At 39.8% G+C, this 23,541-nt stretch overlaps 2 protein-coding genes across 2 annotated transcripts; one reads left to right on the top strand and one right to left on the bottom strand.

Moving 5' to 3' along the window:
- Positions 1–853: 853 nt before the first annotated feature.
- On the top strand, positions 854–10,123 carry tomm70a (translocase of outer mitochondrial membrane 70 homolog A (S. cerevisiae)). The gene is made up of 13 exons (XM_061737887.1): positions 854–1,146; positions 2,991–3,164; positions 4,419–4,545; positions 4,640–4,749; positions 4,847–4,995; positions 5,922–6,129; positions 6,417–6,551; positions 6,707–6,814; positions 6,951–7,067; positions 8,147–8,244; positions 8,347–8,469; positions 8,552–8,723; positions 8,881–10,123. The coding sequence occupies exons 1-12, from the start codon at positions 919–921 to the stop codon at positions 8,703–8,705; spliced, it is 1,731 nt and encodes a 576-aa protein (XP_061593871.1). The 5' UTR covers positions 854–918; the 3' UTR covers positions 8,706–8,723; positions 8,881–10,123.
- A 2,376-nt stretch (positions 10,124–12,499) lies between these two features.
- LOC133458762 (interferon-induced very large GTPase 1-like) lies at positions 12,500–22,031 on the bottom strand (the record flags this gene model as incomplete). The annotated part of the gene is made up of 4 exons (XM_061738965.1): positions 12,500–17,432; positions 20,874–21,134; positions 21,535–21,798; positions 21,947–22,031. Coding segments are annotated over 4 exons (5,286 nt in total), but the record flags the coding sequence as incomplete, so codon positions are not given.
- Positions 22,032–23,541: the final 1,510 nt, after the last annotated feature.

The raw sequence follows: 23,541 nt of genomic DNA, 5'->3' as shown, positions 1-23,541 counted from the left end.
TTAATAATAATAAATATAGATTTATATAATATTTGTATTTGTATCTGTGCAATAACCATATGTGCAATATCTATGCAATATCTGTCTGTCTACCTCACACTCATTCTACCTGCTTTTTTTGCACAGTTTTTTTTTCTTTCGCACTATTTTTTTTTTTTTACTTTTTTACCCCCTTCCCTGCATGTGTGTGTGTGTGTGTGTGTGTGTGTGTGTGTGTGTGTGTGTTAAGTGTACTGCTGCTAACACATGAGTTTCCCCATTGAAGGAGTAATAAAGGACCTTATTTGATCTTATTTGATCTTTTTTATACATATCGATATAATATTTATGTAATATTTATATTTTCTATATACTTATATTTTTAATTATGTAGTAATAGGCATGTGTACATAGTATTTATATAGACTATATGTATATGGATATTGTGTAGATATAATACTAACAATAATGTAAATTCCTAGAGTTATAAAGGGGTAGGAACTAGGAAAAAGTGTATACTTATTCCTACTCCTTTTTTCGAACATATTTGAATGTGAAGATGTTACTGTTTACTTTTTTATTTTTTTGTTCGAAATAAAAATTAATTAATTAATTATTATTATTATTATTATTAATAATAATTATTATTACTATTAATAATAATAATTATAATAATAATAATAATTATTATTATTGTTGTTATGAATAATAATAATAATAATTATTATTATTATTATTGTTGTTATGAATAATAATAATAATAATAGCCGCTGATGAGTGTACAAACATAAACAGTAAGTACTTCGCTTCGACGGTAGGGGGCAGCATTACGTTTGCCCCTCGCAGGTCCTGCCGGCGCTCCGGCAGCAGAAGAAGAGCCGTCTGCACACGCTCACGCCGTCTGCTCAGCAGCAACGCGGCTCGGTTCGCTTCTTCATCATGGCTGCCTCCAAGCCAGTCGAGCCCCAGTCCGGGACGGGACTCCCCCGCTGGCAGCTGGCCCTGCTCGTCGGGACCCCCATCGTGCTGGGGGTGGGCGCCGTGTACCTGTGGAACCGCAGCAGGACGCAGGAGAGGAAGCCCGGGGAGCGGAAGACCCCTGAAGGCAGCGCCGGCCCCGCGGCGGGCCAGGACGGCTCTGCCGGGGCCCCCGAGCAGGAGGACATGGTACCGTCACCACAGCCGGGACACACACCCCCCCACCCCCCGGTAGCTGCGGGGGAGAGCCGTCAGTAGCTGTGTGTGCGTGTGTGTGCGTGTCTTTGCCGTGTCAGTGCGGTCAAGGACAAACACGCTGCTGCCTTCACGGCCCCCCGGATTAATGCACTCTACCTGTGCGCTGCAGGACGCGTTCTGACGTCTGGCACCAAACGCGAGGACCAGACTGTTGTTTGAACCACAGTTGTGGGTGCAGCGGGTCGACACGAGCATTAACCGCGTGTTTTAGCTCCGTAATGGACTAATTTGGTCCATGATTGCCGGTGTTATGTCAATTCTTGCTACCTGTCGAGAAATGCGACTTATGTGGTTCTGCGCATGCGCACAGTCGATTCCCAAAGTTTGATTGCCACGCCCATCATTTATTTGATATTCATTCAGTCATTCGCCTTTATTTAACCATTGTGCTGTCTTTGGGTCAAAATGACCCAATTCTTCTATCCTTCTTTCCTCCTGCCATGCTCTCTCCTTCCGTCTTCCTTTCCTCTTTACCTCCTTTTTTACCCTCCTTTACTCCCTTTTCTTCCTACCTCCCTTTCGTCATTCATTCCTGTATTACCTCCTTTGCTTTTCCTTCCTTCTTTCTTTCTTTTCTCCATTCCTTCCTTCTTCCCTCCCTTCTTTCTTTCCTTTTTCTCCATTCCTCCCTCCCTCCCTTCTTTCCTTTTCTCCCTTCTTTCCATATTTTCTCCCTTCCTTACTCCCTTTCCTACTTCCTTCCTTCTTCTTTTCTCCTTTCTTCCTTACTTCCTTCTTTCCTTCCTTCCATCTTTTCTCCCTTCCTTCCTTCCTTCCTTCCTTCTTTTCTCCCTTCCTTCCTTCCTTCCTTCCTTCTTTGCTCCCTTCACCCTCCCTTGACCCAAATCAGCACAAGGGTTAACCGGGCAGGTCATTAAGAACACATTCTTATTTACAGTGACGGCCTGACAAGCGACAAGGACCACTTCGGGGGAAAGGAAGTGGTTTAGGGAGTAAAACACAGTAAAATTGTAGCTCTACAAAGGTGGAAAACCATTTGGTAGCATTTTTTGGCAAAGCAGCTGAAATTGGCAGAACACCGGCTAAAGCCGAGTCAGTCAACATGGGCGGACACGGCGTCGTTATATCAGCGTTACTCTAGTTTCTAGCCTTTTTAAAGTTATTGATTTATGAACAGTAACAGCTGACACCGCCTTTATCCAACTTTATGATAGTGGTTGTTTCACTTTCGTTTGCATTTTATGATTAATCTTCAGACCAAACCTCTGAATTTTTGTGTGTTTGTGTTTCAGTCTATAAATAAATAACGTGTATTCATGTGTTTTCGTAAAAGGCACAACCCCACAAGCGATTTGAAACTGTCAGGTAATTTATTTATGGGAAATCAACTTAATTTCTGGAGCATGCTGTATTATTTTTTAATAATGTTTGTAAAAAAGGTGTCTCGCCTTATTTTGGATTCGGATGCTATGTAATTGGTTTCATGGCACCAAACCAAATAGTCAGCAGTTTGTCTTACCAGGAGAGTTTAGAAAGATGCATTTCCTCCTGGTAGTGACCTGCCAGGAGCAGGTGGATTTGTGATGAAACTAGCACAAGAAGTGAGGCGACTATTTCATTTGTCAGCCCAAAATTACTTTGATCCAAGAAGGTGGCTCTGCTGTCACATTTATTCAACAGTCTTCGTCCACCTCATACATTAATGATTGACCAAATCACCGTAACTATAGACTTCAAAGCAAAACTGTCTTCGGGCTTCAGCTCTTGATCTTGATTAAAAAATGGTCTTTCTCTCTTCCTTCTCCCTCCTTTAGAGCCCTTTGGATCGAGCCCAAGGAGCCAAGAACAAGGGTAACAAATACTTCAAGGCCGGCAAGTATGATCACGCCATCCAGTGCTACACAGACGCCATCGCTCTCTGCCCCATGGACCAGAAGACAGATTTGTCCACGTTTTACCAGAACCGAGCGGCAGCGTTCGAACAGCAGGTTGGTCTTGTCCGTCATGTAAACTGTGCAGAAATTGTCATTAGTCCATTGTATGTTAAACAATCCAGAAGCAAAGTTTGTGTCATTAATACAATGAGCTCAAAAACTACTACAATTACTAAAAGTATTTTCAACCTTTTATATAAGTGCTATGACTGTTCTCAGGACAATACTTCCCTTTAATCAATGCTAAAAACATGCTTCTTGAAAAAAAGTCACATATCATTAAACTTTGTTCTCTGGCCTTTTGATACTTTCAACAACTTTTCATTGTGTGGGTTTAAAGTCCCATTCTTACAACTAAAACCAGTGGAAAAAAACCTGTCCAAACCAGTAGTTAGGGCTGTTTGGTCAATGTGTATCAGGCTTTATGCAAATCCTGATCATTCCTCTTGCTTAGATAAGCTTCACACGAGCTGTGCAGCATCTGCAGAAGTGACAGTCTTCATTTTGTTCCCCACTTTAGTAGATTACGGCACGCAAACCTCTTCCAGACATGACAGGCCCGAGCTGCGCTGCAGCAACAATGTGCTATCTTGAGACCTGGCCTTTTTTATTAATTATTACACATTAAGTAATGGGGATTTTCCACTAGTACCTACTCGGCTCAGCTCCGCTTGACTCTACTGTTTTAAGGGTTTCCTCTAGCTGATAATAGTACTGGTTAGTACCCCCTTCTTTCGCTCCTCTGCTGGGGATCATACCAGCTGAGTAGGGCTGAAAATGCAGCGTTACCAGGCTGCAGGCCACCGAACTGTCTTGGAAAACGAGCCAAAAATTGTATAATGAGAAAGGGGTAAAAGTGTCAGCGAGGTGGTTTTCAGCAAAGACACTCAGCCAAAGCCTCATTAATTTGACCTCATATTAAAAACAAAGCACCTTTCAAGATGTTCTCCATGTGCAGGAAATCAGCCAAAAGCATTCAAATGCATTTCCTTCTGTTTATAGTGATTTTCTTATTCAGGATTGCATGTTTTTAAAGGTGGAGATAGTTTTTTTTCCCCCTAAAACATCAGGTGTCTCTGGAACTAAAACATTTAGCCTTTTATAGCTTCGACAAAATGAGGCTCATCAAGAAAAATACATGTTTGAAAAGTTTAACGCTCTACTTTTATCATAAATCTTTGCATGTATGTTTGCATGCGTGTGTTGTAAAAGCACATGTATGTCACAAGAGGTCATAAAAGGTTAAACTCCCAACACAGGGATGACCTACAGGTATTCAGTTATAACTAGTCTGAACTGTCCTTTCAGATGAAATGGACAGAAGTGATACAAGACTGCTCCCAGGCGGTGGAAATGAACCCCCGTTATATCAAGGCTCTGTTCAGGCGGGCAAAAGCTCTTGAAAAACTTGATAATAAGAAGGAGTGCCTAGAAGGTAAACATCATCTTTTTGCTTAAGGTGAAAACATTGAACTTTTTTATTTGTGGCTCAAGTTGACAGCTGATTCTGTTCTGTCTGTGCCCTCCAGATGTGACAGCTGTGTGTATTCTTGAGGCCTTCCAGAACCAGCAGAGCATGTTGCTTGCAGACAAAGTGCTGAAGCAGCTGGGGAAAGAGAAGGCCAAAGACAAATACAAGGTACTTTGTCGCTTTAAACCCTTATGGGTAGTTGTTGTCTTTGAGTTATTTATTTAGTCACGTTGTGTAATTTTTTGTTCACAACCTTCCTCTCCAGAATCGTGAGCCGATGATGCCATCTCCTCAGTTCATCAAGTCCTACTTCAGCTCGTTCACTGACGACATCATCTCCCAGGCCCTGCAGAAGGGCGAAAAAAAAGATGAAGACAAGGACAAGGAGGGTGAAGCAGCTGAGGTCTCCGAGAGGTCAGAACATTTTCTGAATAGTCCACTTTCTAAAATGTGGATATGATTAGAAATGGGCTACACAGCTGGTATTGCAAAACAAGATAAAGGCAATGTGGCATTGGGTTGCAGTTTAAAGTAAATTAAATATTTAAATATAAGGTTGAATGACAGATTATTTTAGTTGTCATGGGAATGACAGCTTGCCGGAGACCTTAGCTATGTTGCACACTTTAAATTGATTAACGAGACGGCAAATCTACTCCGCCCCCATTGGATTTATTCCTAGAGAAGAAGATTTTTGTTTCTCTGGCGTTCAAGTTATTTTCCATCTGGTGCACTTCTGTTGCACCCTCCTTTGTTTGTTGCACATAGATTAACAACTTGTTAGCTCTCATGCTCCTCGAGACCGAGAACATGTGAGCAAAAGTCTGCACGCCTTTCACTTGGTCACACACGTATTGACCCCCCTCTATCAGTGTCACACACTCTTTCATACGCGTGATATGGTGTAGTTACAGCCTACCCCATAAAGTGAAGCTTCGAATATTCATCACATTCCTCCTCTCAAGCTTCATAGCCTATAAAACCTTATTCAGGACAGCTCTCACGTTTTCTATTCATGGAGAAGAGTAGCAGATGAGCATTGGATACAAATGTGGCCTTTCAGGCATTTACAGTCCACTGGGAAAGGATCATTCCCTAACTTTTCAAATATTTTACATTCACAAAATAGTTTATAAAATTTTATAAATGCTGAAAAAGCTAATACAACAGAGCTTTTTATATTTTGCACCAAAAAACTAATCTGTGACGCTTATTTTTAACATGCAGATATACAAGTGCATATAACGAGAAGTGATTTTCAAACACCTTCACATATTCCTCCCCATTCTTCCTTTTTTTTTTTTCCTTCTTTGATAATTAATTTTCATCCATGTCTTCAGCTCCGGATACCTGAAGGCAAAGCAGTACATGGAGGAGGAGAACTATGACAAAATCATCAGTGAATGCACCAAGGAGATCGAGTCAGAAGGTCGTTACACTGCAGAAGCGCTGCTGCTGCGAGCCACGTTCTACCTGCTGATCGGTAACGCCACAGCCGCTCAACCTGATCTGGACAGAGTCATCAATATGCAGGACGCCAATGTCAAGGTACACCCTTCATTTTAATCACCGGTTTGTTAGTAAGAAGAGAAATTCAGTTTCACATGCTCACGTGCATCCAAAAATAATCATCTGGTCTTAAGACAAAACACCCTCCTCACAGCTTTTCAATGTTATTTGACTCAAAGAAGCGTCAGAGATGAACGAGCCAAAATAAGCCACGACTTTAGCACAAGAATATTTTGAGATTGAGCTCATGATTTGTATGCTACAAGATGTATCTCCTACAGTGTAGAGTAATGTTTTCTCTCTGTGCTGTCTCCTCGATCTTGCAGCTCCGAGCCAATGCTTTGATCAAGCGTGGGAGCATGTACATGCAGCAGCAGCAGCCGCAGCTCTCCACACAAGATTTCAACATGGCGGCCGACATCGACTCGCGTAACCCTGACGTCTATCACCACCGGGGTCAGGTAGGACTGAGGCAGAACTGGTGTCTGCGGTGACCGTTTATTTTAGTTGATTTGTCGGGACTAGACCATCACCAGCATTTTCATTGTTATTGCCAAGATGCAAGAGGATGTGACGTTGTACATGATTTGACTGGAGTTCTGTGTTTTTCTCAAAGTTGAAGATCCTGCTGGATCAGGTGGACGAGGCGGTGGGAGACTTTGACGAGTGCATCCTGCTCAGGCCCGACTCTGCTCTGGCACAAGCACAGAAGTGCTTCGCACTTGTAAGTAATCACCTAAAGACACACTAGTTTTGTGTGACATCAGTGATCACGTGTTTAGATTTTCTCCAGTGTATTGTTGAATGTCTGTTACAATTTAAGAACCAGTTAGTGAGTTTTTCTTTCTCGTGTTCTCCAGTACAGACAAGCATATACTGGAAACAACCTGTCACAAGTACAGACAGCCATGGACGGCTTTGAAAACGTTATCAGGAAGTTTCCAAAATGTGCAGAAGGCTACGCTCTTTATGCTCAGGTATGGAATCGATAACTGAATGAATTCTCTTCATAAAAGATGGTGGAAGCACTGATTTACAGCTTCTTTAGATGCTTTACTGCATCTAACATGAACGTCTACTGAAGCTTCTGCTCCTTCAGAAAGGAAACAGAAAGATTCTGTTCCCATTACATCTTCTGCATATTTCCCTTTTTTTGGAGGGGGGGGGGTCATCTTATATTTATGGATATTTGCCCCTATCTCCTTATGACTGTGGTATCAGTAAAACAAGAAAATAAAGCCACTCAGGCTCACTCACAGTCCCAGGTGATGTGTGCGGTCCTCTCCGCCTGAGTATGTGGTTCACGGTGAACCAGCATGTCAGACGATCCAGTGGAACTCCCAAAATAGTGAATCATTTCATCATCAATTTGGATAAAATTAAATGAAAGAATTCAGCGTTTATGTACTGACTTCAGTTCGGTGGTCTCACCACCACCGTTTACACTGCTGTATTAATTTTCTCAGACGTAGCTTAAACATTAAATATTCATGAGTTCACGGTCCTCCAAAGGCCACAGTCAAGTCTTCACTATATATAGGCTATATTTTATTTGTTTATAAAAAATGTTTTTGCTTAAATTAACAGCAAACGGTTGCTCTCTGTTAAATAGTGATTGACTAATCACTGCCCCCTGGTGGATGTGCTGCTAAACAACCTAACTAAAAACGCTCATCATCATGTACAGAAGTATGAAACAACGTATAAAACACTGATGTATAGAAGTGCAGTGAATGGAGCTTCAATGCCCGACAGGTGGTGAATTAGCTTCGTCATACTATAACCAATTAAATTACTTTATTACTTTGTACTCGCTACAAAATAAGCCACATACTTTAAACTGTCCCGCCCCCATGTACAATTGTCATTGGATAAAAGTAGCTGTGTAGCCACACTTAGATTGTTGGATTCTTAAGTTAAAGCAACATTTCCTCTTCCACGCGTAGCGTTGACATAACCCGATTCAAAGTGAAGAGACTGCAGCACTCAGCAGCCTTTCATTGAGTGTACGGTTACTCGAGTGTTCAACAAAGCAATCACCATGTCTCCTTTGCAGGCTTTGACTGACCAGCAACAGTTTGGAAAAGCTGACGAGATGTACGACAAATGTATTGAACTGGAACCAGACAATGCTACAACATATGTTCACAAAGGGTATGGATATTTCCCTCTTTGTCATGTGCTGATACTAATTTCTGTAATCAATTGTTCATTGGTTACCCACTCTTGTTTCCTAATTGTTGAATATGGATTTAGTTTGTTGCAGCTTCAGTGGAAACAAGATCTCGACTTGGGTCTAGACCTCATCAGTAAAGCAATTGAGATCGACAACAAATGTGATTTTGCCTATGAAACTATGGGAACCATCGAAGTTCAAAGGTGAGATCAGCAGTTCAGTCAAAGCCAAACACTTGTCCTCTTTTTGTCGTGCTTCTTATAACCAGACCATTTTTCCTTGCAGGGGCAATCTGGACAAGGCAATAGACATGTTCAACAAAGCAATTAACTTAGCCAAGTCAGAAATGGAGATGGCCCATTTGTACTCGTTATGTGACGCAGCGTATGCCCAGACAGAAGTGGCTCGGAAGTACGGGCTGAAACCGCCCACATTGTAACTTCTCTGCCAATTCATTGTGAGTCTAAGTCTTCATTGCTGAACCTACTGTGTTAAAAGTGCAACTGTCTGATATAACTTTGATTTGTTAAATAAGAAAACAAGAAAAAAACTACTGGATGTTAGGAGGTCAAATGAAAGAACCCTCATGTATTCTGTTTACATCGCACTTAAAGGGTTTGTTATCATGGAAATGAAGAATTTCTATTCACAATCAAGCTGTGGCTCCAGTCCTGGTCTTTGGTTGGGATCCTCTTGACCAACACCATTCCTCCGCTGACGCTCCAAGAATTCACGTGATAATGATCAAATGTTTTTAATATTCACAAAAAAGACAGAAGCTGAGGGAAAAACATACACGACTGGCCCAGTGTATTTCTTTTGACATTAATAACGATTTGAAACTTGTGCACGTTGAACGAATTGCCGATTTAACATCTTTAAGTGACACTTAAATCTGCTGAAAATAATGTGAGAGCTTCATGTAGTTCTACTGGACTGTTCATTCTTTAATCCATGTTTGATCTCTATCATCTAAGGTGTTTTTCCCTCCAGCTTCATATTGTGACATTGGATTTGAATGCAAGATGAAAATTATACTCTTCCTTGTGTGTGTTTGCTCTGCTGGAGCTGCTGGATACTGGCCCCACTAAGAGGTCTGCTCAGAACTTTTTTTTTTAATGATGGGTTTGCCTGTTTTTTCTTTTTTATAAATATAAATTGTTCAGCATGTTCACTTTATAAATGTAAATGCAATGCTTGTGCTGTCTTGAACACTAGCAAAACCTTAATGGAGCAACACTTATTTGATTAGAGAAACGTAGCCATCAGTTTTTTTTTTTTTTTACATTTTGAATTGCCTCTAGTGTCAGGAGATGTAATAGGGAATTTGACATTGTTTTGTTTTACTAGCTCACAAGTGTATTTTTCATTGCATACATTTGATTTCTTTTTTTTTTTTTTCTCATTCAAAAAGAATCGTCACAACCCTGGCCTTATTGTTACCAGTCGACATGCAGCCCCCGAGACTCTTGGTTGTATGATTTGGTTTTCAACTAGTGTCTGAACATGCTTTTCTAGTAAAAAGCAATTACCATTACTGCTGAACAACCAAAGAGTTTTCAATTTTTAGAAAATGTGAAGTTGAAGTTATCCTCTTGTGTGATATTCTCTCTCGCTGTCTCAGCAGTAATGGTTACATTTTTACAGGATGGGTGGTTATACCAAAGAACCAAATTATACATTCCTGCTGCTGCTGGTGAGGATGACTGCTCAACTACTGTTTCTCAAGCTCTACAAAAAAAATAATTCAAAATTAAACTGTTGCTGTTTGATAGGAACATTGTTCATCATGGTGTGGATGGTGACAAAAATGGAAGATGGTATAAATCTTAATAAAGTTATAATTCTTGGAATGAATTTAATCTCTGAACATTTATTCATTCTGTCAGCACTTCAGCATGTGTGACTTCTTTGCGACTAGAAACCTTTGACATTTCAGGATTGAAAAGTCTTGTTGCTGTTTTTAAGACATTGAGAAGATGTTATTGTAGATGGATTTTGCTTTTTTTCAGAGGTGTGGTTTTGCTGATAACTGGTGAGTATCAAGTTAATGATAAAATTGAGTGTCATTATCTGCAAAGGTTTTCCTCAGAAATTCAGGGGCTTTTGTGATAATGCATAGAGAATACTTTAATCAACCCCTGCTTTAGCTAGAGGAGGAATCAAGACATGTCAGCATGAATGCCAAGAGTAAAGATGGTCATCACAACAGTCTGCACATGATTAGTGATGTCTATCAGCAGCACGCTTGTAATGCGCTTACTCAACCACAGTAAACGGCTGATTGTGCAAAGACAGATGCCTCATAAAGTGAAAAAGCATAATAGAAAATACTTTCCAACAATGGAGTGCTTCAACAGCGTAGTCTTCAGAGGTATTTCTTCAGGTCTGCTGCAACAAAGACAGTTAGGAAAGGAGTACTGAGAAAAGTTTTTTTTCATTTTCTTACTTTTGGTTTTATTTTGAAAAACAAATGAACATTTAATCAGTCATAACTCGCAGAATACAAAACTGATTTTATATATATATATATATATATATATATATATATATATATCAGACTGGGTACTAAGTATGTGATAGACAAGATGTATGTGGAACATCAAAAATGAATGGCTGCACAAAAACAACTTTGACTGAAAGCACAAAAGCTTTTATCAATCATGTTACAACCAAGTGAAAATGAACACTAACCACAGTTATTTACTTATGATACCTTCTTTAAAATAAAATGATCCAAGTACGACGCATACTGACAATATTTAACATACAGTTACGACTCCTTTAGTGTATTTGACATCAGGACATATTTAAAGGAGCTTGAGGCAGGATTTATGAAAAAAATTAGTATACCTTTTAAGTTTTCTAGTAATAATGTCAGATGAAGCGTTCCAAACCAAAAAGAATGAGCCCTCTAGTGTATCTCTCCTTTGCCTTGATCAGGCTGTGTGCTGTAAAATGTGCTGCAGTGCTGGGGCCGAATTTCCCGCGCTGTCCTGCGGATGTGACGTCACATGACGCTGCATGCACGTTCTCCCCGTTCTCCCGTGCCGGCTTCGCTGTTGGCTGCAGTACCCCCGACGGCCGTCGTGGTGAAGGGTGGCGCTAGAGAGTCTCATTTCTTAAAAGGAGCCTCATGCTCCTTTAACAGGAGCAAAATATTCATAGCATTTGAAATTTTCACTTTAGCCACTAGATGTGGCTGATGAGGATAATTATTAGTTTCACCCCTGGTTACTCTTGAATGTTTTCTATGATATTTATCCAAAATAACGTCATGTCAACTTTATAATGATATACTTGAGTAATGTGATTGACCTTTTGTCAGCCTTCTGATTGGTCCTTGACTGACCAATCAGAAAAATAGTTTTCAGTTGCTACATTCAGGGCAGAATATATGGTCGGACAAAGTAGTCGTCTCTTTCGTTCACATACATTTTTTGTGCTTGTTCAGTTATTAGAGTTATTAATCATTTTCTTATGGTAGTTATTAATAATGAAGATGAATTATCAAAATGAATAAATCAAAACGGGGCACCACCTGAATTATCAGGAAATAATAACTAAACACCGCTTTATCTTTAAATGGTTAAGCGGTGTGCTTGGGGCCCTTGTAAAAGTGACACCCGCTACCCACAGAGAATCACAGGAATACATTTTATCCCAAAGCCAACGGTAAATTACGAAAAATGTCTGCTTTGGATAAAGCTATGTGGACGGCCACGCTCGCAGTTCAACTCTTCCACCATGATCTTAGCTAAGCTAATCAAAAAAATCTTGTTTTCGCCAAAAATCTCAGTTTTGTAAACTCACTACATGGTACCCGAAGTGTCCCTTTTTATTTATATCTGGTTGCTGTTGATTTGCTTTGGTACATTAATAAGAAATAAAGTGATGTAAAACCTGTTTTTACAATGGGAAAGGATGGGAGAGATGACTGTTTTGTCTGACCTAGCAACAGGGGCGGGGCTTGAAAAAAGGTCAATTGTACTTTGAAAATACATGCAATTATGTAAAAAGCAAGAACACTCACTATCATATCTAAAGATTTACTTATTGGAACTTACAGTGATTGAAAAAAATAGACATAAATATTACACTGTCATAAAGTAATCAACAAAATATATGCTGTGTGAAAACCTTGTAAATGTTATAAAAGATATAAAGATGGACAACATAAAAATGTGTTTTCTCATCTGTAGTAATATTAAAGATTACCGTTTCCTGTCTACGTTCCAAGAATGATTATTTCAGACTGAAATCACAAAGATATTAAACTTATTTTAAACATGAGAATCTGTGAGATTAGCATTAAAACAGTCGGTAAAATTGCCCCGCATAGGGGTTTGGTTCCTAATTTGTACCTCAATTACATTTCAGAGTGTGTAAAGTCAGATGTAAATTAGTAAAGACAATGTTCAGTTTTGTAACCGTTGCTGCTTCCAGAGTGATCAGTAGGAAACTAAATTAATGGTGAATGAAGAAACAACTCACTTGATGTTAAATGACTTTTTAAGGCTCGCTTTTGCCTGTTCTTTTTTAATTTTCTTCCAAGTTTCAGGAATGTCAGCAGGATTTGCATTATATGCCTCAGCAAATTGATTGTTGTACTTGGTCATCACATATTTCCAGAAGTCTGATGCCTCAAGGCTCCCGTCAGGAGGGATGTGCCAGTCTGGAAAAATGTCCACATAAGATTTGTAAGGATGCCACTCGTTTTTAGTGGCGCGGCAGCGAAAGCAGCAGTTACTGATCACAAGAGATGTGCAAATGTCAGATACAAGTTTTTCTGAACCGTCCCACCTGTATATACCCAGACCTTCTGGTCGATGCAGGGAAGCAAAGTGAATAGTGTGATCTTGTCCTCCTGCTTCACAGGGAACTTTACAGAATGGACACTGTTTCCCACAACCAACCACTCTGTTGAAAAGCTCAGTCTGAGGATTCACACAGAGATGTTCTACTTTGGTTTCGAAGGTTGTGTCTTTAAACGTTTTCTTAAGTGTTTTTTCTATCTTCTCCACAGACTCAATGAGTGACTTAGAAAACTGTTTCCGGTCAGCGTTGTTCAGGATCATGAAGGCACCAAGAGCATCCTGGGAAATTACTAGTTTATCACCGAGTTCTTTGCAGATGCGTTTAACAAATGTCTTCAGGTCAGCACTCTTCTCTGAATTGGCCTTTTCCATGGCATCCTTTATATTTTTGATGCTCGACTTGAGATGTTCTTCCTCATACCCAGATATCTTAGATGCATCTGAGAAGTGCTCCTTTATTTGTTCAAGTATCCATGTTTTAACATAATCCTCATAATTGCAAATGCAGCTCAGATAGCTGATGAAGTCTTCCTTTGACAGCAAATCCAGCAGAACTGAACCCTGGAAGGAGGTTCGTGTGCTGAACGCTTTACTTCTCATCATTTCTTCTGTGATATTTGGACCCAGAGAACGGTAGACAAAGTCTTCAACAGCAGGTTTCAGACATTGTTCTGTGAACTCTTCAGCCTTCTTCTGGCACTGGTCTCGTTTGTGGAAAACATCTTTGAAATCTGCACAGAACTTTTTCTTGTTTCTACCCAGAAGGATCTTGGGGTCATTTGCTTGTATGAAGTCTTCTTGCATTTTCTGAAAGTTTCTGGCTGCAACTGCACAGATGTGCTGCTTAAGAGAAACTTCAAACTCAATGTTTGTGTCAACATCAGCATTGTTCAGCCTTTCATCGATCATATGAAGGATCTCCTGGATGTAAGTATTGTGGTAGTTGGTTTTTCTTTTCTTTTTGTCTTTTGCGAAGTTCAGAGAGATAGCGATTATATTGTCAGCCAATTTTTGTCTGGTTTTCACAAGATCTTGAAGAGTTAACCAACCCCTGACTTTGTGTTTTATTTTTCCAAGCAATCCTTGAGGTTTGTATTTGAAAGCTGCCAACCCACACTTTTCAAGGCTTTTTCCACTCAGGAGTTCACATGCATGACTCCCTTTGTGTGAAACACTTTCTCTCAGATAGTGGCTCACATCTGTGAAGACATCGGTGCGTTTTAGTTCAGAGAAAGACATCTTCCTCAGTGTTTCACTCCACACCTTATCAAACTCTATGTTTAACTCTCTGTCTGTCATTTGGACATTTTTCTTTCGACACTCAGTAATCAATTCACTCACTGCCTTTTCTATTTCTTTTGTGTGGTTCTCCTTGATTTTGTCGACTTCTTTCATTCCCCGTTTGATATCCGCTGCTGCTGTGAGCTGATTTACGACAGAATTTTCAATTTCTCGATAAAGACTCTTTACACAATTGTTAAATTCCTCTTTGTGTCCTTGAACCAAATGGACATGTCCATCTGTCTGCTTGAAGTATTCCTCCAGATTGTCAAGGAGCTTCTTCTCCCATTTAGACAGCTCTGTGGTTGCTTCCCATTTTAACTGAGCAAGAAATTCTTCCATATCAGATATTTGAGACTTTGCAGCGACTGTACCAAAGTTGGAAATCTTTGTTTCTGCGTTGGAAACCCAGCTGTACATTGCTTTCTTGAATTCCCACTCCCATTTGTTGAACTCTGTGCAGAGCTTCATGTATGCGTCAGCTACAAGGCTGTTTCTGAAGCTGAAGATGAAGTTTTCGTGCTTCACAGCATTCCACAGACTGGTCATCCACTCTTTAAACTCCAACAAATCATTAGCAGATGATACACACTCCCCCAGTTGTTGGATGGTGTTCTTCTTGAGCTCGTATAAAGTCTCGCTGTATCCCACATTGACTGGTGCCATTGGTGGGCTTCCATTCCAGAGTCCAGGAACGTAGCAGTTCCCAGTGTCTGGACTGTACTCCATCACATCAGTGAAGCTTTTGTTCTCCTCTCTCTTTTCCATTTTGGCTGCTGCTTGGGTCATCTCATTTAACTGTTCCAGGAGCAGTTTTCTGTCTCGTAGGTTCTTCTCATGAGCAGAAACATCAGAAACGTTTTGATGAACAAACTGACATTTTGGTTTTTTGCCCACCTCCTTCATCCGGAGGAAAGCGTGAACCACTATTTGCAGAATGTCCTTCATTTCAGTTGAATTCTCCATTGCAATATTGATAATGGTGATATCACTCAGCCCCACCACAAGCGTTGCAAGCTCATTGTCATGCTCATAGCTGTTGTCCAGCTGAGCCAGTTCTGGTGACTTTAAGCCCTCGGTGTCAATGATCACCATGAAGTCACAGCCAAATTCTCTTTTGATGTCTTCATTGACTCTGATGAGCAGCATGAAGGCACCCCGAGTACATCGACCACTGCTGACTGCAAACTGCACTCCAAACATGGTGTTCAGGAGAGTGGACTTTCCAGTGCTCTGAACTCCAAGGACTGTAACTACCCGTATTTTGTTCTTTGGAGACACCAAGAGATTCAGCTGAGTGAGAACGTCACTCACCCATCTCAGAGGTATGTTGGATGCATCTCCATCAACAAGTTCAAGAGGAAATCCATCAAGCAGCAACTGTGCACAGAGTTTGGGTAGATGTTGAAATTGTTGACGTGATGCGTGTGTTTCTGGAAGTGAGAGGGAAGCTTCATAGATCTGGCCCATTTCACGGAAGAAATGTTCAATCCCCAGAGAGCTGCTGGAAAGTTGTCTGTCAATTTCTTTCACCTCCTCTTTGTTTGCAGAATCTGTGCACTTTTCCTTGTACAGCTCTCTTAGTGCGGAGAGTTTTAAACGAGAGACGTTATCAAGGTTCATTCGCATCCATTTCAGGAAATAACACCTTTCTATTACCGGTCTGGATATTTCATTGATGAAGCATGTCATAGCTGGGGACAGCTTAAAAGAGCTTTGCTCTTTTCGCAATTTTTTCTTCTGTTCTTGTAGGTCACTTTTGTAGATTTCTATGTTCTTAGATCCAACTTTGTGAAGACGAAATTCCTCTTTTTCTAAGCCAGTGAGTTCTTTCCATATTTGGCCTTGCAGGGGAAGTTGTTGTTCTTTATACTGAAGAAGGTCTTGAATTTCTTCAGTGATGGCATCTGCACTCTTCTTTCCAGCCTGACACTCTGGAGAGTCTTCATCAACCCGGATTCCCAGTTCATGAGCAACGACAGCCATATTTGCTATTGGCATCTTCATTTGTGGGTTTTCAACTACATCACTCACCTTTTTCCTCAAACATTTGATAAAATCTGCATCATTTTTCTGTTTTGTCTTAATAACAACATTGTTTGTTGTCAAGTCCAGTGCCGTTACTACATTTTCTAGTGTTTCTAAGCTGAAGTTCTTGCTCTCACCGTCTCCCACCAAGAAGATTTGCGCTTTATTGTTTTGGTTTGTGAGAATTTTGCACTCAGAGTCCAAATGGTCAAAGAACACAAAAACTGCTGCAGATGTCTGACACAGAAAGGAGTATTGTGTTTCGATTGAAGCAATGTCCCCATGAAGATTAGCAACAGCCACTGGTTGATTGAAATGATCAATGTTTGTGTTGCCACAAGGAAGGTACCAGGTGATTTCTGTCAGTCCATTGGATGTTCTTTTTGGACTGTCACCACCCTCCATGTTGTGGTGAACAAAGGTGTCGTGGTACTGCTGAGAATTGCTGAGAAGCTTATTGAGGATCTCTGACTTTGACAAGGAGCAGTTACCCAGTCTCACAAAAGAGATCATTGGAACTTGAGAATCAACTATTCTTTCTTCAATGAAACCCTTGGATTGTGAAAGAGCTGGAGGTCTGTACTTCTTAATAATGTCTCTCATGGCCCACAACATGAGTGTACACTGTTCTGTATCACAGCTGGGAAGCAGCAGAGGCACAGCAAACTGACACATCGACATTTTTAGTGCCATTTCTTGTTGTACAAAAGCATCTGAACACAGAAAGAGAGCAGTGATTATGTCGAGAGGGTTTAGTGTGTCACCTGTGTTTGGACTGACAAGTAGATCCCTGAAATCTAACTTGGTCCGTGATGAATCATCATACGTTGACTCATAAGCTGATGAACCCTTCATATTTCTAGCTGTTACATTCACCATCATCAGTTTCTTTAGAAAATACCATGGAAGATCTGATTTACTCTTGACAGGAACATCCGTGATGGTTTTCTCATCAATCTCCAGGATCTTGCTGAGTGTTAGTTTCTCTCTGTAGTACGGAGTCAACCCCAGATCCTCCAAAAGGCTTTCCAGTTTGGTCTCTGTGGAGATACAGAAAATGGTTAAAAAAAAAAAGTAAAAAACCGAGTTTTGTATTTGATAGCAATTGTTGTCCCAATGAATATTACCTACAGGTAGTACTGGTTGTCTGATAATGCTTGATAATGCTCATCTGCAAATAACATAGTCCAGGAAGATTCCTATCTAACCTCATATCTCAACCTGTCCAAAACCATAGCAAACATAAAGGGTTGATCCAAGAGTCTTATCTCCATATTGAACCCCTCTGTCACACCTATAGAACACCTCAGCCCTGTCTTTTGACTTCCATAGATGTTCTGCACCACTCCAGGGTTCTCAGCTACTTCAGACTTCCTCAAAAAATAAGACACAATGTAGCTCCGTTTGACCTTCTCTGTACTTCTCCATCAATATCCTCAAAGTAAATAGTAGTACTCTTTTTTTTTTTTTTACACGAAACCAAAATGCTGTTCCCAAATATTCACTTCTGCCTTTAGTCTATGTAGGGGACATTGTGGCTGTGAATGGGTGTACGAGGCATTGGTGTGTGTTGCAGAGGTGCGAGGGGTCACGTGGTTGTGGGCGTGAGAGTCTGGTCTGGGTTGACCCATCCATTTATGACTTGCAGTTTATTTTTCTAGTTGATTATTTCTTAAATCCATTCCTGCTACGCTGTGATAACTTATGTTCTATGAATTAACATCCTCAAGACACATCTGGATTTCAGCTTTTGTAGCCTTCTTGCGTGTCACTTATCTACAGACCAGTCGAACCCAACCAAAGACTCACAGACGGCTAAGAGATTTGAATTGGAATCCGCAATAGTCTAGCCTCCATGACTGTTTCCAGTAACTTCAGTCTGAAATGAAAAAAGTTCAATTAAATCTGCCAATCTGTTGAGTATAGCATGTCATCCTCGAAACTCACCAGTGTCTCCTGTTAAGGACTTACATTTACATTTAGCCCTTTTTTAGGTCTCTGGTTGGCAAATCTTTCTTAATCAATGATTTTATTAACGAGCACAACCTTGATTTTATGTTTTTAACTGAAACGTGGTTAAGTCAGGATAATAGTGCAGCAGTTCTTATTGAGTCAACACCCCAGAATTTTAGTTTCTTTAGTGAAGCAAGAATACATAAGAGAGGAGGCGGAGTTGCCACTCTGTTCAAGGACAGCTTTCAATGCAATAAAATGTCTGGTCAATTTGATTCCTTTGAATATGTTGCCATTCAGTTAAAATCCCCCTGTCGAGCAATCTTAGTGACCATCTACAGACCCCCCAAATATGATGCAAGGTTTTTTGATGGGTTTGCCAAACTACTGTCAATTATGTGCATGGATTGTGTTCTTTTAGTGGGTGATTTTAACATTCATGTTGATAATCCCAAAGATGGATGTGCTAAGGAACTTTTAAATATGCTGGATAATTTTAGGCTTTCCCAGAATGTCAAAGATTCAATGCATAACCGAGGACATGTTCTAGATTGAATTATTTCCAAGGGTCTTAATATCTCAGAGGTTGTGGTGATCACTACTGTGTATTGTTTAAAATGACCACTGTTGCCAATCCTATGAAAGGTGAAGCAGAGGAAATCAGAAAGCGTTATATAAATGATAACACCTGTGCATTATTCACCCAGGGTTTTACACCATCAACAACCCTGTCCTCAGTTCTAGTTGATGACCTCGTTAACAGTTTCAGTTCCAATGTTATGACTGTTATTGATTCTATCGCCCCAATTAAGACCAAAGTTCTGTCCGGGAGTAAAAAGTCACCCTGGAGAAACGCCACACTGGTTAAAGCATAGAGAAGGATATGTAGACAAGCAGAACGCAGGTGGCGCAAAAACAAACTTCAGGTATATTACAACATTAATAAAGAGAGTCTTTGCAACTATAACCAGAAACTGAAGAATGCAAGGTAATCGTATTTTTCACATATTATTGATAAAAACAGTAATAATGCTTGCACACTGTTTTCTCTGGTAGAAAGACTGACAAACCCCACAGCCTCAATCCCCCCTGAGCTGCTGTCTGAAAATGCCTGCAATAACTTTGCTGCCTTTTTCACAAACAAAATATTACAGATAAGACAAGCAATGTGCAGCTCCAACCCAGGAATGATAACACTCCAGCCTTGCCGTCCTCTAGTAAAGCTGGGACAGTTCTGCCCCTTAGATTATACAACCCTAACGGAAACGGTTTCAAAAGTAAAGCCCACAGCATGCTGTCTTGATATTCTGCCTTCAAACTTTTTTAAAACAGTTTTAAACTGCATAGCTCCGGATGTATTGCAGATAATAAATACTTCTCTTCAAAGAGGCCAGTTTCCCCAGGCGTTGAAAACTGCAGTAATAAAACCTCTTCTAAACAAATCAATCTGGATGCTACAACACTTAGTAACTATAGGCCAATATCAAATCTGCCATTTTTGGGGAAAATCATTGAAAAGGTCGTTTTCCAACAAATCCATGCCTTTATGATGCAAAACAACCTCTTTAATGTATTTCAGTCTGGATTTCGGCCACACCACAGCACTGAGACTGTACTCAGCAAAGTCTTAAATGATATTCATCTGAATAATGATGCAGGCAAATCCTCTGTTCTGGTATTACTGGATCTGAGTGCTGCATTTGACACAGTTGATCATAACATTCTTCTCAGCAGACTGGAAAAGTGAGTGGGACTTACCGGCACTGTGCTTCAATGGTTCAAACTTGCAAGATAGGGCCTTTTTTGTGTCAATTGGAAACCATGAGTCTAAGAGAACCAAGATCACATGTGGGGTTCCTCAAGGGTCCATTCTCGGACCGCTTCTATTCAACATCTATATGCTACCCCTAGCTCAGATTATGGAACATCACAACATTTCCTACCATACTTATGCCGATGACACACAGCTTTATATTTCAGTGTCACCACATGAAGACAGTCCCCTAGGCATTTACTGTTATGTGTATAACATAATATCAACACTGGTGTTTATCATGCCCATCTAATGAGAAACAGCCAGGGTTAAATTCTTTAAGCAACACTGATGGTCCTGGTGATTAAGCAATCTTATGTACTCGGATTGGTCACTGATTTACAAATGTTATCTTCCTTCATAACTTTCAAAACTAGTTAACTTTAAATACAGTTAAACACTGCACCCAGGTTACAGTGGAAGTTGTTTTGCCTCCAGCTCCAGTATGTCCTGCCCACCAAAATATGTTGTACTCATTACCAACAAGCTAGGGGTCTATTCTGTTCTAATCTATTCTTTTATGCATATGTGTGCGTATGGCAGGAAGAAGCTAGCAGACTCACTCCTAGTATGGATTCTTTCAATTCAAACGAAAGGGAAACTTTGATTGGTATGTATGTCAATATACTACTGTATATCTATGTCTATGTCTATTGAACTCATTCTTTCTACATATAGAGTTTTTGCAAGTTTTATGTTTTTTTCTTTTACTTACTTGTTTTGACAGTTATTGAAGCTGGGGTGCTTGTAGTTCCATTTCTCAGTTGTGCAGTAACATGGAGGGAATAAGACACTCCTGGCTTCAGGCTGCTGAATGTAACACTGTTTGTGTTTGTTGTCATCTCTTCCACAGTTTCTCCTCCACTGCAGCAGGTCACAATGCAAGACTCCACTTCACCAGCTGGAGGATCCCATTGCAGAGACAGTGACTCACTGGTGACATTAGAGACTGTTATCCCAGCAGGAGGAACCGGTTCTGTGAGAGTAACACATACAAAGTTTCTTACATTTAGTAGTAGTAGTAGTAGTGTTTATTTCGAATATGAATCATATAAAAAAAGAAAGAAAGAAGACAATCGTCTTAACATGAGACATAACAAAGTACATATTCGAAAGGGAGTGAGACATTTAAGTGATCTTTTCCCTGTATTTGGAGATACAATTTTTTTTTCTTCTTTCATATCATCCAATATGATACAATACGAGATCAAATATGAGACAATCATTTTCTTTGCAGACTGCCACAAGCCATTACAATAAACTCAACACAATCAATGTAAAATGTAAATTGCCCTACAATATGCCAATAAGCAAATGAATGCCTTCATAATATGTACAAATTTCATTCAAACATAACATTTTTATGCCAGATTTACCTGTAAATACAGACAAAGAGGTGACGTTGCTTTCAGTTCCATTTTCTGATATCCTTTTGATGTTGAAAGTATACTCAGTCCCAGAGTTTAATCCCTCAACCTCTACACTGTCACTGTCGTCAGTGTCCACGCTGCCTCTCTGTGTGTTACAGCTGTAATCGACATGAAGCTTGTATCTACCGGAGGAAGAGCTGCTTTCAAACTCAAGTGAAACTGTCTCACTGCCAACATGGAGGACTGTTACTTCTCCTGGAGGAGGAACATCTGTCAGAGGAGAAAACAACACTCTGTGTCTTCATATAATCTTTGTGAAACATCATTTACAAGAATAAAAAGCATATTTTATACAACATACAACATTTATAAAACATTCTGAAAGTTGCACTTCTACACTTGCATCAGTAAAACTTACAGTCAGCCTGCAGCGAGACAGGAGAGTGTCTTTCAGCACTGTGAGGTTCAAGGAAGGAATCTGATGCATCAAAGAATTCCTTGATAAATATGGGAAATAAAAATGAAGATAATTACCAAAAGAAAAGGGACTCTATGTTTTGAGTCCTTTTGTTTTTTATTGCATCTTACCTCTTCCTCCTCTGAGCTATCCATTTTTGGAGACACACTCTCAGTCATGTCGACCCATTTGGTCCTGAATGTTCAAACCTTGTCCAGTGTAAAGTAAAAATGAAAACATGTAATATTATAGCAACTATATCACTGTGTTGTATCATGCAACAATAATCGGCATGAAAAAAAAAAAAAACAATATAGAAAAACTATGAATTGTGACCAGAAGAATAAATAGTGACCTGCAGGGAATATCTTTCAAATCTATATTTTTATTTGTAATTTTTAAATTTATAAGTTCACATATATTGTTTAGAATATGTTATCTTAAGTTGTAAGTGCAGCTTGAGTATTAAGTACAAGGCTCTCCTGCAAATCAGCACTTAAAATCGGCCTATTTCTGGAAACATATAATATTTGAGTTACATAAAACCATTTTATATTTCTTTCTTCCTAACTGTCCTTGAAATAGTGGCCAAAAACACCCCTACCCCCCTAAAATGTTTGGTCACCGACACAACCTTTGACTCTTGTTTGAGTTCATTCAGCCAGCTCAAGTAAAATTTGAGAATGTCTGGCCAGCGTAAGTCTGGTGTGCAGAAGAGATAGGAGGAAAGTAGAGGCCTGAGGAATTTTATGAAAACATTTTTATTTATTTTTTTAAAGACGATGATGAGACTGGAAAGAGTGCTGCAGTGGAGTAAGTGCCAGACAGTAATGTCATTCTACAGCAGGTAAGAAACAACACACAGTTTCTTGTAATGTTAGTTCTAATTTTAAACGCCCACAGCTTGTACAAATATGCAACACAGTCTGCCTGATGGAGACAGTTCGGTAGCTCCATCTGATGGAGGCCACAGAGAAGTGAAGAGTAAAATCTGTAAGTGACATCCTCCAGCAAGGCTCTACATGAGAATGAGTTGCTTTCAGGCATTCGTACTTCTAATTAGAAAAGGTCTGAATTCTGAATTTAACCACAAAATTCTAAGATAAAGAGAGATAAAAACAACAAAAAACTTGACCTTTTTATGACTGTGTCTCCAATCCTCTTCAGCATATAAAAAAAAAGAGGATTTGAAGGCAAAGCAATAGAAACAAAGCACATCCACTCCCCCATCAAACTTCCCATTCCCTCCCCAGGTCTGCTTCCAAGGTTTTAGCAGTGTTGCTAATTTTAAAGTACAGATCAACAAGAGCAGATCATCAGATATCTTGCATCAGCATATTATAGGATGTGTGATCATTAACATCCTAAAACCTGGTGCATTTTTTTGTTGCTTTGCGCCCCCATTAATAAATTGAATATTATGACAGACAATAAAAGGTTTGATGTTCCAATATGTGAATGCCAGATCTGAATCAAATCAAAAGAACAAAACAATAATAATAAAAAAGTAAATTAGCCACTTCAAGTTTTCAACTGCCGTTCTGTATATATAAACT

The sequence above is a fragment of the Cololabis saira genome, chromosome 13, assembly GCF_033807715.1.
Source record: "Cololabis saira isolate AMF1-May2022 chromosome 13, fColSai1.1, whole genome shotgun sequence".
Classification (NCBI taxonomy): Eukaryota; Metazoa; Chordata; class Actinopteri; order Beloniformes; family Belonidae; genus Cololabis; species Cololabis saira.
This window is presented reverse-complemented; position numbering and strand designations above follow the sequence as displayed.

Coding starts and splice junctions, on each gene's coding strand:
- tomm70a (XM_061737887.1), top strand. CDS start 919: ATGGCTGCCTCCAAGCCAGTCGAGCCCCAGTCCGGGACGGGACTCCCC. Junction 6,130..6,416: donor TGCAGGACGCCAATGTCAAG/GTACACCCTTCA, acceptor TCGATCTTGCAG/CTCCGAGCCAATGCTTTGAT. Junction 6,552..6,706: donor TCTATCACCACCGGGGTCAG/GTAGGACTGAGG, acceptor TTTTTCTCAAAG/TTGAAGATCCTGCTGGATCA.